At 51.3% G+C, this 16,353-nt stretch overlaps 1 protein-coding gene and 1 pseudogene across 1 annotated transcript; both read left to right on the forward strand.

Moving 5' to 3' along the window:
• The first annotated feature begins 2,763 nt into the window (after positions 1–2,763).
• Positions 2,764–8,370, forward strand: Edn2 (endothelin 2). The gene is made up of 5 exons (XM_070017005.1): positions 2,764–2,827; positions 3,205–3,361; positions 4,868–4,990; positions 5,872–5,970; positions 7,667–8,370. Exons 1-5 carry the CDS (start codon positions 2,764–2,766, stop codon positions 7,758–7,760), a joined length of 537 nt encoding a protein of 178 aa, XP_069873106.1. The 3' UTR covers positions 7,761–8,370.
• Positions 8,371–16,031: 7,661 nt separating this feature from the next.
• LOC138823689 (U2 spliceosomal RNA) lies at positions 16,032–16,120 on the forward strand (annotated as a pseudogene).
• Positions 16,121–16,353: the final 233 nt, after the last annotated feature.

A 16,353-nucleotide genomic window follows, 5' to 3' on the forward strand; every position in this document is an offset into this window, starting at 1 on the left:
AGCCCAGGCTAAGAGATCCAGGAGGCTGGAGCTGGCTATTTTTAACTCAGCTTAATTTTCTCTACCTGGAAACCAACTCTGGTGAGCTGGGTAGTGTTGTTCCCGGAATGGCTTCATCCCCTAAGACCAGGCTCGCTCAGGTTCCTGGGCAGGCCTCTCCATTACAAGGAGCGCTACCTGCCCAGCCAGAGCCCCAGCCAAGGAGAGGAGGGGAAAAGAGGGAAACCAGAGAAACCAGAGCCAGCACTGCGGGCAGCTATCCGTGCTGACCCTGCCAGGCGGGCAGCAGCCCTTGCCCTGTCGTCATCTTCCTTTCACACCAGGGAGGGATCCTGTCTCTGTGGCCATGTAAGTCTTCTATTATGTTTCTCAGACTCAGAGCCTCTAGTTCTCTATTGTCCTGAGCAGTTTTACATTTGTGGGAAGATTAGACACGTTAGAACCAAGCCTCTGACTCCTGATGGTCTTTCTCCCTCACTTTCTTAAATCCTAGCTATTTCTTTCTCACTCCACACTATGTTGTTAACTCATTCTTTCTGCTCTCCCTACCTGTCTTTATCTACCTCTTGATTGTTTTCTTCCCCACCTTGACCCCTGCCTTCTCCCTGCTGACCTGCTTTTCCCTTCTCTTCATGGCTCAATAGTTTGCATTTTCTCCAACCCCCTCTCTTGCTTAAGTCTTGCCTTCATTTTCTTTCAGAGGCTAATAGAAATGACCCACAGAAATGCTCACCTCATTGCAGAAATATTCTTCTAAATTCTTAGAGAGACATGATGTGGGGGCGGGCAGTGAGCCCCACAAAGAACCAGTTTGATTTTGGCTTTTTTTCTTTTTTTTTTTTTTTTTAATAGATCAAGATCAGGGTTCCAGTGCCAGCTCTGGCATGTGCCCGCTGTGTGGCTGAGAGAAGAGGAGGGAGGCTCTGGTCTTCTCTGAGACTCGCTAAGGAGTAAGAAACAGTAGAGTGTCCTGAGCACATAATAGGTGCTCAGGAAAATGATTGCCCTGTTTCCTAGCTCTGATCTCAGCTTTGGGAAAGGGAAGATTTTGCTAAGAAACTTGCTTTCTATTGGTTCTTCCCAACTTTAAAGAGATCTCCCACACATGTGTTAATCTAGAGCATGGGAAAAAGAAAAATCATCTGTTGCTTGCAGTCATATATTTTCCTTTCGTGGATATCTACTGAATACAGTTATTACAAATGTGACTATGGCCAGGCGCCGGTGGCTCACGCCTATAATCCTAGCTGCTTAGGAGGATGAGATCTGAAGATTGCCGTTCAAAGCCAGCCCAGGCAGGAAGGTCCGTGAGACTCTTATCTCCAATTAACCACCAGAAAACTGGAAGTGGCGCTGTGGCTCAAGTGGTAGAGTGCTTGCCTTGGGTTGAAGAGCTGAGGGACAGCACCCAGGCCCAGAGTTCAAGCCCCACGATCAACAACAACAAAAAAAAAGAGCTGACTATATGAACAAGTAACTGAGTTCCACAGTTCAAAGCTAGGCCTGTCTAAATGCATTCCCTCTTCCTTAGAGAACAAGGCTCTGCCTTCCCTGGGGCTCTTGATCTCAAGAAGGAAGACAGGCCTGTTGCTATGAGTTAGGCAGGCCTGGAACTTCCAGGAACTGAGAGGGCCTTTCTTGTTTGCCTGGAGTCAAGGTCCCTGCAAATCCTGGGGAATGGACTCTGAGCCAGGCCTGGGCAGGCTCAGCAGCAGTGCCCTGTGCTCTTGTCCCCAGCAAAGCATCTGCACCAGCAGGGGAGCAGGAGCAGCATGCCTGTCCCAGGGAGCCCCTGCCCTTGCCCCTGCCTTGCCGCACATTTCTTTTCTACTTTCTTTTGCATACAGTAGCCACAGAGGTGGGTCAAGAAATCCTGCCATGTCCAGGATGGGAGACCACTGAGGGCCCCTGGCACATATGTGCCTTCAGGAAGCGCTTTCTAGAAAGGAGTTGGAATCAACTGCTTAGCCTCAAGGCTCCAGTTTAAGACCCTTTGTTTTTGGTCTTGTTTGCAAACAGGGAGGCCCAGGAGAGATATAACCTTGGCCTTGACTACACAGTTGAATTACCTCTGGAAGGCACTAGAACGCCTGTTCCATCCAGGCTCTGGGGGTAGGGGGGCAGAAAGGGGTGGGTGGTGGCACTTCCTGAATGAGGAGAGAATGAGGCAGCCCCAGGCTAATTAGAGGTCCAGGGTGAGCTGTGCCCTTCGCTGAGGCCAGTCAGCCCAGCGGGGGCTCTGACTCGCCCAAGGCCACACGGACTTGAGTGGGCCTTTCACCTCCCACACAACAGAGAGACATCCTCAGGCTGTAGGCAGAGGGCAGGCAGGGAGTGCAGATGGCAGGGTCTCTTCCACCCACTTCCAAACTTAACAGAGTGCCACAGAGGGAGTGGGGAGGGTAATAAGGGGCAAGTTCATGAAGTCACCTGGACTAGGAGGGTGCTGGGGAGCTTCAGGACTCCCAGAAGTGCTCCAGCTTGGAGGGAGGAGCACTGGTTCCCACCTCCCTCCCCCCCACCCCTTACTGAGAGGCCAGGGCGGGCCAGGCACCCTGGGAGGAGGCGGTGTCCCTGGCTCCCAGCCCAAGGTGCAGCAGGGCGGGGCTGGAGCTGCAGGGGCGGGGCCCTGCCTGGTGTTATAAGAGGCTGCTTGGGCACCGCTGCAATGAGCTCTCTCTGCTCAGCTTAGCAGTAAGTCACTGGCAACAGGCGCTCTCCCAGCTCCATCTAGCTGTCCAGCTGTGCACTCAAGCTGCTGCCATGGTCTCCACGCCCACCGCCTGGTACTCCGTGGCTCTGGCTCTGCTCGTGGCCTTGCACGAAGGTGAGCCTGGTCTCACTTGCTGCTGCTTTCCCAGAGGGAGGTGGGTCAGTATAGCAGGGTCTTCAGCATCCCCCCCATCCCCCACCCCTGCCCCAGGGATGCAGTGCTCCTTCAAATTAACTGGGGGCGTAACACTGGAGCCCATGGCAGCAGCATGGGGTGCTGTGCAGGTGCAGGCTGCTGCAGCCTGGAGCAGGGGCTAACCCTTCCCACCGGGCTGCTGGGGCTTCCCCCAGGCTGGCCAGGAGCTCCTGAGCAGCCAGAGTGCCAACTTCCTTGATTGTGCAAGAGGAGGAGCCTGGCAGGTCCCCTATCCCAGGAGGGCTGGCACCCTGACCACCTCTCTGCCTCTCTTTCTTCCTCTCCTGTGTGTACAGGAAAGGGCCAGGCTGCTGACAACCCAGAGCAGCCAGAGCTCGCAGCCCAGACCCGTGGCGCCCACCTGCGATCTCGACGTTGCTCCTGTAGCTCCTGGCTTGACAAGGAATGCGTCTACTTTTGCCACCTGGACATCATCTGGGTGAATACTGCTGGGTGAGTGAGCACCATGGAGACCTAGTGAGGGTCCAAGGGTATGAGGAGGGTCCCTGGCATGCTGGGGAGCATCTGCTGCAGTCGGGCCCTCCTTTGGGCCTCCAGATGGGGGCATAGTGCTAATACAAGCAGTAAGCAGTTTCTGTTTCAGCCACCAGAGCCAGGTATATGCAGGGGGGAGGTTCCTGAGAATGCTCACAACTCCCTGGTAGGAAAGTGTTGGCTCCATTTTCCAGACCAGGATATTGAGACTCAGAGAGGTTAGGAGACTTCACAAAGATCACATAGGAAGGTAGTAAGTGGTGGGTTCCAGCCCAGTCTGTGGATACTCATCCACACTTCTTCCACAAAGAATAGCATCATCAATGACAGCAGACGCATCTTAACTGTGCCAGGCCCTGTGCCCAGCTCTGCAGGGGCAGTATGGTCTCCTGAGCACCCCAAAGCTCCCCAAGAAGCAGGCACTGCTCTGTCCCTAGATGACAGGCAAGCAACCTGCCTGTGTTCCCTGCCTCTCTAACCCCAATAGGTGCTGGGTGCTGAGCGCTCTGCCTGCACCCGTGCCGCCTCCAGGCCTCTGCATACCTCAGCTTGGAGTTGCTGTGTGTGTTTGTGATTTTTTTTTTATTCCTTCCCTAAATTGCATAAGGCAAGAGAAGCCTGGCACGTAAGTGTGTGGAGCTAATCCGCATCCAAACACTCACTCAGGGCGGGAACCCTGCCAGTCCCTGCGTGCTGTGTCTACCTGGAGTGATTGTAATTCTGCCACACCATCTAAAATTAGCTCTGTCACCCAAGGATGCTGGTATGATCAGCCTCAGGGGCCCTACCTGCTCAGGCCACCTTGGCCAGATAGAGTCTTCAATCTTTCTCTACTCTCTCTCTCTCTCTCTCTCTCTCTCTCTCTCTCTCTCACACACACACACACACACACACACACACACACACACACACACACACACACACATACACACACACTACATACAAACAAAAATTTTAAGGTAGAGTTTTAGGGCACATTTGTGACTTTCCCGGGTAAGTGGAGGAGGAGATGGGGGCATTGGAGCTGAGAGGGGAGTACTCAGTTCTGTGAGATGGAGAGGCCTCCCTTCCTCCAGGGCTAGCTCAGAACCTTCTTTGAAAACAGGACCAGCCTTGCCCCCTGGGCTCAGGTTCCCTCTTGGGAGGGGAGAAGGACTGGAAGGGCTCTCAGCTCACAGCTTTGGGTGGGACTACAGATTCCTCTTCCTGAGCAAAGCAGAACCAGAGCCAAGAGGCTAAAAGAGAAGAGGAAGCCTGCCCAGGGCTTCCCGGGCACAATGGTAGAGCCAGAGTTCAGAGATTGGTCACCTTTCACTTTCACTGCCATGAAAGATGGCATGATTGACTGTCTTAGTGTGTAGTATGGACAGTCCCTGCTGGCCAATGATGAAGGTTTATCTAATCCCCCCCCCTCTCTCTCTCTCCTTGTCCCACACCACTACCTTGCTGGCTGTCCGCCCACAGACAGACAGCTCCTTACGGCCTGGGAAACCCGCCAAGACGCCGGCGCCGCTCTCTGCCAAGGCGCTGTGAGTGCTCCAGCACCCGCGACCCTGTCTGTGCCACCTTTTGCCATCAAAGTCCCTGGTAGGTGGGCACCCAGCCTGCAGGGGTAGAGGTGCCTGCTAGCCTGAACCTACATCTAGGAGGCAAGCAGAGGAGCTGGCTAGTAGGAGTGAGTCAGGTCCTGGGGTGGAGGGTAGGGGTGGGGTGCCCACAGGCAACCCAGGGGTGGTGGTACAGCATCCTTTCCCATGGAGAGCTAGGTACCCATGAGGCCTTCCTTGGGGGCTTTGTCCTGCCTTGGGAGCTTTTGAGAATACTTGTGTCCCCACCCCTGGGCAGGTGGGAGGTACCCAGGTGCCAATTGAGACAGGAAATAGGACTTGTGTCAGGCCTTCAAGACCCACTGGATTTTTAATCGAATCTGAGACTCGGAGCTTGTCTGGAAGAAAAATAACATCTGGAATTGGGAAGCCATGACACAATCCCAGGGTTGTCAGAGATTTGGGGGGTGGGGGAGAGCAGAGGGGTTGCCACCATGTCTCCTCCCTTTCTTGGCTTTGGTTTTCCCGTTCTGTAAAAGAAGTGGAGAGAGATTTTGTTCCTTTTCTCCTCCCCTTGGAAAAGAAATAACTGGTTTCCTGAATCCAGCCCCCATTATGAGTTCAGGCTGGGGGGGGGGGAACCTGCCTCAGTTTCCCCGGCAGCTGCAGGTGGCCAGGTTCCGGGAAGCCCAGCCATACAGCTGCCTTATTCTAAAGCTAATAACACATTCCCAGTAGCTCAGTTTTCCTTAGTCCCCACCCTGCCTGGGAAAGGAAGGATGCCAGGTGCACAGAGTGGAAATGGATCTGCTCTGGAGGGCAGGTGGGGTAGGGTGGGGGCTGGGCTGGGCTTGAAGCCAGGTGCCTTCAGGGTGCTGGGCAGCCCCTCATTTGGGTTCTGTTGCTGTTCCATTCCTTCAGGACTGAAGCTGTGTCTGTACCAAGAAGCCAGTCCCCTGAGCAGGTGCCCCAGACTGGCAAGACATGGACCTCAGCAGGAGAGCTTCTCCAGAGACTGAGGTGAGGGGGCTGACACTGACTGAGCACTTCCTGCATACCTTGCACATGTCCCTTCTTTTCCATGGGAGACCAGAGAACTGAGGCCCGAGAGGTGAAGTCACTTGCCCAAAGTTGCAGAGCATCTGTGGAATCTGGCTGAGTGTAGTCTGTTCCGAACCCTTGTGCTCTCTGTTTGCACAAGGCCTGAGTATGGACTTTTTGTAGCAGGTCTAGGGGCTCACGACTGAGAATCAAGTGTTGTTCACATGGTGGATGACTCTGAGGGGGCTGACTGCCCAGTCTGCTCCCTCCTCATCCCCACACTCATCTCCCACATGGTTTCAGGTGGGGCCCAGGAACACTTGTCCAACCAAACTGATTTGAGAAGAGAAATTCCACATGGGGCCACGCAGCAGAGGGCAGGACAGTGGGCCTGACTAGGACTCCAGCCCTGCCACAGACAAGCTTTGTGACTCCAGACTTGCCATTCCACTCCTCTGTGATTCAGATTCTGATTTTTAAAAAGTGGAAACGGCAGTGTCCATCCCACATGATGGCCATGAAATCCTAGGGGTGTTGACATACATGATGTGTGTCAGTCAGGGCTTGGCACCCATAGAGCTTTGAGGGTCTTTGACATATCCACTCTTGCTACTGAGGGCTCTTTGGAGCTGAATGGTAGTGTGGCCCATTAGGAATTCCCATTTTTGAGGGGGAGGCAGGAAAATAGGGAAAAAGGCAAGAAGGTGTGGTGGGCATATATTTAAGAACTGTCGTGCCTAGGTGCTAGTGTGACACCTGTAATCCTAGCTACTTGGGAGGCTGAGATCTGAGGGTCCAGGTTTAAGGCCATTCCAGGCAGATAAGTTACCATGAGACTCTAATCTCCAAATAACCATCAGTAAGCCAGAAGTGGAGCTGTGGTTCAAGTGGCAGAGCAACAGCCTTGGGCACAAAGAGCCAATCATGAGTACAAGGCCCTGAGTTCAAGCCCTAGTACACACACACACACACACACACACACACACACACACACACACACACACACCTAAGGATGAAAAGAACATCAGAGTGGCTAAGGCTTCACCTGTGCAGAGCACTTTACAGTGTGCACAGAGCTGCCTTTGCCCTTTGTGCTCATCTCTCGGTAGTCAAGGCCTGTTTGGCATTTTATGAGGGTCCCAGAGAAGGTGAGCCCTTGTCTACATTCCCACAGCCAGAGTCTAAGGGCATTCTTCTTGCTAGCAAGCCAGGGCCCTTTTAGCTAGGAATTGGACACTTAGAAATTGCCAGTGTCCTTTCCAGGACCCTGGCTGTGTTCAAAGGTCAACTGGACCAGATTGTTTGAGATGCAGCACCTTGTGCAGCAGCATGGTGGCATTAGAGAAGGAGCAGTTTGGATGAGAGGAAGGTAAATAGCTGGGAAGGGCACAAAAGGGAGATGCAAAAGAGGAAGGGCAGACACGGGCAATACCTGGGTCATCCTTGGCTGTATCATCCATCGTTCTTTCAGAGTGGGAGCTGTGTAAGCCTCCATGGGCAGAGAAGCTTCCAGGCCTCGTACGGCCTTGGCTTTGCTGGGTAGACCCTATTCACAGGCTGTGGCCCACCTTCTATTCCAAAGTGTCCACAAGCCAGGACCCAAACAAGAGCTCTAATCTCTATCTCTCATCTTGGGTAGTGTCAATCTCCTAAGTCAATCCTTCTCAATTTCCAGGGACATTTCTGCCTCCAAGGTCCACTTGGCCCAGCAACAGCAGCAGATGATGACAAAACCCAGGCCTGCACACTCCAGGTGGAGGAAGAGATAGCGCCATGCGCCAGAGGAAGGTTGAGAAGGAAGCCCATATAGAGATCGGGCAGCTCAAGGGAGATGCTCTGACTGTCTCCTGGGCCAGGGTCTGGGTGTTTGCCTGTTGGACCCAACTGTTGGGGTTAGTGCAAGCTCTGGTCACCCCACTCTGGTGAGGAAGTCTATCCTGGCTGTTTTGCACCCTCATACCATCAGGAAACCCCTCAGCCTCTGCAAGGTAGAGCAGCCTCCCAGCGCTGGCTGCCAGCCATGGCCCTGCTTGAAGGAGCTGCGTGGGGTGGACATGAACCTGGAGGCCATGTCCTGTCTGTTTGGCCACAATCCAAGAGCATCTGTGCACCAGGGCACAGACATGCCTAAGCAGACCTAGAGGCTGGACAGGTCCCCCCAGGGCTGAATTCCTGGCTGGCTCCTATTGTCCTCTCCAACTTCCCATCCCTGAGAGTCTTTGTACCCTTATTCCCTGGGGACACTGCTGGTGAGAAGACCCTGGTGGGCTTCACCTATCTGTATATAACTTATTTGTTCTGAGAACTTTGAGAATCTCAATTATTTATTTTAATGTATTTTTTAACAATTTCAATTGTTTACCTGCAAACTTCTGTTTATAATAAATGATGACATGGTGTTCTGGGATTTTTTTTTTTTTTTTGGTCTTAGATGAGCAGCGGTGATAAGTCTCTCTTAGGAATGGGAGGGAAGGGCCCAAGGTGGTTGGCTAGAACCTCAGTTTCCGCTGCCTCTCCTGCTAGCCATTTCAGGTTGCTAACCTCCTTTCTCTGGGCTTTTGCCTCTTGTGCACTGAAGCAGCGATCTGCAGTTGTGAAAATGGGATTCTGGGATCTAGGTTGCCACCAATAGCCCAGAAACCAACGGGCAGCAGGCCTTGCCCCAGAGTGCATTTAGGAGAAGCCAAAACTTTGAGGGTTCAGAGGCCTACTTCTGCCCCAGTTGCCCCATCCTGTCCTGCCAGGAGCTGACTACAAGGCCCAGAGCAAAGGAGTTTGGCACTTCTCTAACAGAAGGAGGCTGGGACTCTAGCTCAAGCTCCAAGCCTGCTGGAGCCCATGCAGCTCTTCTGGGCCAGGGACAGCCCAGGTCATTCCTGCTGGTAGCTACCTGGATCCACTGTCCCCATTTCCACCAAATCCCCCTTTGAACAGGTGGAGTCCTTTCCCCACACCTGGGCTAGGCTGGGTGCGGCAGGCTGTGACCTGAGCCAGCTCGCAGGAAATATGTATAGACTAAGCAATAATCATTTACATAGTGCTCTAACCCTTGCCCACAAAACCAACCCTGGCTGCTTCATGGAAGAATGACATGTTGACATCTATTGAGCTCACGCTGTATACTGGCATACACCAGGCTTCATCCAGATTAACTCATTTGGTCATCACAACAACACTGGGATGCAGGTATATATGAGGACAGTGGTGCACAGAGGAGGCAAGTGACAATTTGGGGGTAACGGTAGCATCAAGGGATGGCATCAGGGTGAGAACTCTGACCTGCTAGCCGCAGCATTAGTATACATGTAATTGAATCCATGGATCGCCACTCAAGCATGACTTTGAACAAAGCTCTTTCTGAGCCTCAGTTTTTTCACCCAGAAAATGGGAAGTCATGGGCTCCAAATCCAAGTGCTGATGCAAGCACGAGACAGGTGAGCTCTGGTGCCAGGCTGAGCCTGGAGCCTGAGAAGAAGCAGAGTTTGCTTGTCAGGCTGCCAAAGGTGATTACATAATGCACGGGATGGGGACAGAGCCAAAGGAAGACCAGTATGAGGGAGAGATTGGAGCTGGCTAGGGCACAGGTGGTCAGAGAAAGGATCCTGCATGAAGGTGGCGCTCATGTTGTCTCAAAACATGAGCCAGACTCAAATAAGTTAGAGGAAAACAGGGAAAGGGTCCAGACAAGGGGAGATGGGGGGTGGGGGGGGTCTTCACCAGGGCCTCTTTGTGCTGGAGCAGGCAAGAGAGAATGGAAGACCAAGTTGGAGAGGCCTTGAAGGCCAAGCTGAGAAGTTAGACTTCCTCTTATGAGCCAGGAAATATCAGGTCTGGGCCCTGAAACTATAGCCTTTTCAGGTGAGTCACCACCCACTTTGCAGGGTCCACAGGGTTCTGGCCAGCCTGGTCATTTGTTGCCCAGCCCAATGCACAGCATCCTCTCCTGCTGAGACTTCACCTGGTTCTGACCCAGCATCATAGCCACCCATTGAAAATGGCCCTGCCCCTTTGGATACACCAAGCATGCAGCCACAGGGCTGCATAAGGGAGGGATCTTGGCAGAGGCTGAAAGTCCTGGCAGTGGAATTCTGGAGAAAGCAGTTGCTCACTGCCCTTGCACAGGGCCATGATCAGGGTCAGAGGTCAGTGGCCCAAATGACTGAGCAGCAGTTTGAGGGAGAAAAGGAGATTTGGGTAACAGTGGCTCAGGATCTCTCAGATTCTTAGCCTTTGGGCCTTGGATTTCTGGCGTCCCCATCTTGGCCCACATCCAGTCCCTCTTCTCTCCAAGGGACAAATAGTGTGCAGGGCCAGGGAGTGAGGGGTCAGACTGCCCAGAGTCTGTGGGTGCTGCTAGACTCTGGGCAGTTGGGTCTGGGTAGTAGGTGGGGAATGACAGAAAGCAGAGGATGTATGAGGAGCCACTATCTGGCTGACCTCTGGGAAGAACTGGATCTACATTTGAAAAAACTTTACATTTTTGTAGAACAAAAACTTCTATTTTTCCCAGTAAACAGTAAGATTTTCCCAAGGTTTTCTGAATCAAATACATGTTACCTTGGCTGGAACTCTAGAGACAGAGATAGACCAGAAGGGGGCACAGGATGACCCAGACTGATTCTGGTTACAGACACAGGAGACTGAGGTGGGGAACAGATAGAGCTGTACCTTAGTTCTGCACCTGGTGCCAACCAGGCCAGGGAGGCTGGGCCTTAGTTGACTCCACACGCCCACCATCCTGCTACAAACTCAAAATCTCTCTCCCCTCCCCCTCTTTATTTTTTTCTCTCTCTCTTCAAAGAAAGTCCAGGGTAGGTTCAGATAAGTCATTTGCCTATCATCAGGGCAGTAAATTCCTGGAATATGGCCATCCATTCATCCAATAGTGATGATAATCTGAGCTATACAGACAGAAGCTACCCCTGCCTGAAAGGCCAAGCCTCAGCATTAGGGAAAATAGAGACTCCTGTTTATCAAGGTCTTACCAGTGCTTTGCACACACTAACTGTGATTCCTCATAACTATCTTAGGCAGCCAGTTCTAGCATTAGTATTCCTATGTCACAGATGAGGCGTACATTGGGTATGGTAGTATGCAACTGTAGTGCCAGCTTCTTGGGAAACTGAAGCGGGAAGATCATTGGAACTCCAGAATTCAGAACCAGCCTAGGCAACATACAAAGACTTTTGATCAAGATGGATTATATTCATATACTGTTTTGTTGAATGGCAGCTCCTTTGTACAACCACTTAAAGATAATTCATAAATAAGTAAATAAAAGTTGAGCAGGGCACTGGTGGCTCATACCTGTAATCATAGCAACTCAGAAGGCTGAGCTCTGAGGATCATGGTTTAAACACCAAAAAAGCTGGAGGTGGGCTATAGCGCAAGTGATAAAATGCTAGCCTTGAGCAAAAAATCTCAGGGACATTGCCCAGACCTTGAGTTCAAGCTCCAGGACTGGCACCAAAAAACAAAATTGTGATAGGTAACTGAGACACAGAGTGGTTCTATAACTTGTCCAGTCACACAGCCATGAGGTGGCTAAGGTGGAATTGAAACCCCAGGCTCTTAGCTTCTATAGTCTCCCATCCCTCTGATAAGGAACAAGCACTGAGAGGAAGCCCTTGAGGAAGGGGAACCCAAGGTGGCTTCCTGGAAGAGGTGACATGTAGGCCAGGATCCACAGGATGGTAGAGATGAGGGTCTCAAGCACAGGAACCTTCTCCTCTTCAGAAGAAGGGAGCTACCCTCAGCCACAATCTCAGGGATCAAAGAAGGAGGGCTGTGGGGAAGGCTGGTGTGCCTTCCTGAGCATATATTGAGACTTGGATTCCTGATGTGGGGTGGTGCCAGAGGTGGGGTACACCACCAGCAACTGTCACTTCCCACACTTCCCAGGAGAAGATGATGGACAATGGGAAGGGACAAGAGATGCTGAGAAATGTGCGATTGAAGGACAGAACATTACAGGGGGGAGGAGGGATGGGCAAGCATGTCAGAACATGGCAGGGTCCAGGGAGCAGCAGCCGGCCTGGGCGGCAGGGGCCAGGCTGGGGATAGCATCCAATGCCAGGAATTTGATGTTGAGTGATGAGGGGCTGGCAAAGATGGCTAAGCAAGGGAGCACCAGGACAGGAGTGGGCCTTGGGCTGCTGGCTTATCATTGGCCCTTCCTTGGCCAGGGCTTCCAGCTCACAGAGGCCTCCCAGCCCCTCTCTGGGGTAAGCACAGTGCAGGCCTTGCCTTGGCCTGCCAGGGATCCCAGCCAAGAGCCCTCGGCAGCTCAGAAGGGGGCTATGTGCAGGCCCGCCAGCAGCCCTGCAAGAGGAATGCAGCCTAATTAATTCTCGCAGCAATCAGGGCCTCGCCTTGTGGGAGCAGCTGCCAGGACAGGCCTGCCAGGACGCCATCAGCCCAGCCTGTCGATCACTGACTGATGAAGCCAGGGGGACTGCAGGCTGGGAGCTTAGAGATGGGGACTCAGGGACTAGTCCCTTGCCTCCGGGCACACACACATGGCCTTAGCTCCTTCACAGCTAATAAAACAACGAGAGTGACAGCAATCGCAACAGGTCTTGAGGCCCTGCTGGCACCCAGAGTACCATTTCTCATCTAATTGTTCTGAGGACAAGGGAGGAGAGTCCTGTCACCTCCTTCTCTGAGGAGGAAGAGAGCAAGGTAGAGAGAGGCATACTTCCCAACTCACTGTCACCCCGTCAGAAAGCAAAAGCAGAGAAGCTGGGACTGAACCCAGGCAATCTCGGCCCTAACGGCCTCTTCATAATAACCACTCTGCTGGGCTGGTTCAGCAAGGGCAACTGAGGCCTTAGACGTGCTTCTCATGGATAATTGGCTAAACAGGAAGGATTGCCAGGGGCAGGCTTTGTCCCCTGGCCTCAGCTTGTATGGCCTCCTCTGAAGAGCTTCCCCTGCATACACACCAGATTACTCTGCCCCTGGTCAGCACCGTCTCCTGAGGGATATGTGGCTCATTACATCCGGGGAAGTTGGGCTATGGAACACGATCCTGTCTTATAAGTACCACACACTAACCGATTGCGCCACTGGAACTCCGAACACAATCCTGTCTATGGGTGCCAGCTTCCTGTTGCTGTAACAAAGTACCCAAGCTAACCTCCTTTACTGAGGCTCACGGTTTCAGAGGTTTCAGTCCCTGATGGATTGGCACCATTGTTTTAGGACCTGTGGTGCGGCAGAACACCACAGTGGGACAGAGAAAGATGCTTACCTCATGGTGGCAGGAAGCAAAAAAGAGAAGCTCCTTCAAGTTCATGTCCCCAATGACCTAACTTCCAACTGCTACATCCCATCTCCTGAAGCTTCTACCTCCTCCCAATAGTGCCACAGACCGAGGACCAAAGTCAACATACGGGCCTTTGGGCTCATCGGAATCACACCACTGTCTCTCTGGAGTCTCCACCCATTTGGTCCCAGCTCTGCCACTTAAGCCTGTTCCAGAAACACAATTACAGCCTACCAGCTGGGTCCCCTGTGTGCTGGATACATATGCTCAGGGCATCCTCTCAACCCATGACCCCTCCCCAAGTACAACATAGGCACAATGACTCAGAAATGTGTGGGATGGGCTGGAGCAAAGATTTGCAAAGGAAATGAAAGCCAGGAAGGGCAACTCACTACCTGACACCAAGATTCTACCCTCGCCAGACTGCAAGCCAGGAAGAGAGCAATACAATGACATCTCATCCCTTCTCTCAGCCTTGATTTCCCCATCGGCCACATAAGGATGAGAGGCCCAACCTCACAGGGTAGCTCTGGTGTTCATTAACAGCAGCTGACACCAACATGTGATACTTATTATATACTAGGTAGCATTCTGACTGCTTCATATAATAGTATTTTTATTTCAATTTTATTCATGATTCTGTATCATTACAAAGTTGTTCCAATTATGCAATTATGTGTTTTTAAGTTTGTCCAGTTACTCTCAAAAGGAACTTAGAACAGGCCATCCCAAAATATACCTCTTTCACATGAGGATTGTTTTGAGCTAAAGGCAATTAGAAAAAGAAACAAAATATGCACAAAGAGCTCTTTGCCCTTCTCCTATCTACCTCAAAGCAGAACATAAATTTCCCTTTGGAAGGTATTTTTCCTCTCCTCTGTACCAGGAAGACAGCAGCATTAGCTCTCAGACAGAAGTCAGAACTAGGATGGCTCTGGACAGACAAACCTTACTGAACTAACTCCTGTCTTCCATTAGTTCCCCAATGTGTGTACCTCCACACAACTTGCCACTCCAGAAAACTAAACCCTTTGTCCTCTCTCTACTTCTCCACAAATATATTCTTCTTTGTTTATTTTCTAAGAAGGCCTCTATGCATTTAAAAATTAAAGGATTACTATAATATCAAGTCATATTTGTGTTCTTTTCCTCCTACACAGAAAGCATAAATAGGGGGATTACAGTACAGGCCAGCCTGACTTTAAAGGAGACACTCTGCTCAAAAATCAATTAATACACACACAAAAAAAAGGACTAAGGATATGGCTTAGTCTTTTTTTGCATGCTAGCATTTTCAAACAAAGTATTGCCAAACAACAACAACAACAAAGATGTATGGTACATTTGAACATAATTTTCTTTTTTTTGGCTATGGGGCTTGAACTCGGGTCCTAGGCACTGCCCCTGACCTCTTTTGCTCAAGGCTAGTAGTGCTCTACCACTTTGAGCCACAGTGCCACTTCTCTGGTCTTCTGGTGGTTAATTGTCTCACTGACTGCTGGGCTCAGGTGGCTCATGCTTATAATCCTAACTACTCAGGAGGCTGAGATTTGAGGATTGTGGTTCAAAGCCAGACTGCGCAGGAAAGTCTGTGAGACTCTTATCTCCAATAAACCACCAGAAAACCAGAAGTGGTGCTGTGGCTCAAGTGGTAGAGTGCTCACCTTGAAGAAGAGCTCAGGGATAGCGTCCAGGCCCAGAGTTCAAGCCCCACCACCACTACCACCACCACCAACAACAAAAAAAGTCTCACAGACTTTCCTGCCCAGGCGGCTTCAAACTGTGATCTTCAGATCTCAGTCTCCTGAACAGCTAGGATTACAGGTGTGAGCCACCAGCACCCAGCTAACATAATTTTTTTTTTGGTGGGGGGGGGGAGGGGTCCGGTCGTGAGGCCTGAACTCTGGGCCTGGGAACTGTCCCTCAGCTCTTCAGCTCAAGGCTAGCACTCTACCTCTTGAGCCACAGCGCCACTTCTGGCTTTTTTCTTTTTGCTTATATGGTACTGAGGAATCGAACCCAGGGCCTCACGCATGCAAGGCAAGCGCTCTACCACTGAGTCACCTTCCCAGCCCCCTAACATAAATTTTTATATTCAGTCCTAATTCACATTTGCTCTTTTTTTCCCAAGATATAATGCACACAATATAAAATTTATCCCATTAAAGTGATTTTAGTATATTTGCAAGGTTTTATAATCATCACGGCTATAATCCCAGAACATTATGATCACCCCAAAAGGAATCTCCTAGCCCAATAGCAGTCATTCCCTACCCCCAAGTCCTAGACAACCACCGATGTACTTCAGTCTCTGTAAATTTTCTTACTCTGAAATTTATTGTGAGTGGAATCATATAGTATGGGGCCTTTTGTTTCTGTAGTATTTCTCTTAACATGATGTTTTCAAGGTTCATTTACAGTGATCAGAATTTCATTCATTTTCACAGATAACCAAAGGGAAAGATCACATCTGGTTTATTCATTTGTCCCTGATGGACTACTGGTGTTGCTTTTTTAAAAATAGTTTTTGATCCACGCACTTTAACCCATAGTGACCCAACGCGGTGTTATTTGTATCACCAAATTCACAAAGAGACTGAGGTCCAGAGAGTTGAAGTAAGCCGCTCAAGCTCACTGAAACACTGAGCAGCAGGTGTTGGACTTGGCCTGGGAGCTAACCCTGGAGAATGAGGGCCCTGGCCATTGCACTGTGGCCCAAGGGAGACTTAGCAAAGGGTGGTCCTTTTCATCAGCATTTCTGAAAGCAGGGCCCATCTCTTCTCGGCCTTTTGGCTAAGATCAAGTGTAGTATCTGAAAGCAGGGCCTGAGCTAGGACACCCAGTGAGGAAGCACCACCATCTCAGCCTCAGGAAAGGGACACTGCCCCATCCCAAATGAACCTGCACCCTCTACCCAGTATCTTCTGACCAGCCTGCAGCCCCAGGCTCATCCCCATCCAGGAAGCTGTGGGCTGCTCCTCTCCTGGGTGGCAGAGGAAGGACCCTTCCTTGTGTGGGGTCAAGGCAGAACTACAGTGCTGGCCAGTACCACCCAGTACATGGCTATGAGCAGTTCTTTGCCTTCACGGGTCCTC

The sequence above is a fragment of the Dipodomys merriami genome, unplaced genomic scaffold, assembly GCF_024711535.1.
Source record: "Dipodomys merriami isolate MVZ:Mamm:240054 unplaced genomic scaffold, mDipMer1.0.p SCAF_121, whole genome shotgun sequence".
NCBI classification, from domain to species: Eukaryota; Metazoa; Chordata; class Mammalia; order Rodentia; family Heteromyidae; genus Dipodomys; species Dipodomys merriami.

Coding starts and splice junctions, on each gene's coding strand:
- Edn2 (XM_070017005.1), top strand. CDS start 2,764: ATGGTCTCCACGCCCACCGCCTGGTACTCCGTGGCTCTGGCTCTGCTC. Junction 2,828..3,204: donor GCTCGTGGCCTTGCACGAAG/GTGAGCCTGGTC, acceptor CTGTGTGTACAG/GAAAGGGCCAGGCTGCTGAC. Junction 5,971..7,666: donor GAGCTTCTCCAGAGACTGAG/GTGAGGGGGCTG, acceptor CTCAATTTCCAG/GGACATTTCTGCCTCCAAGG.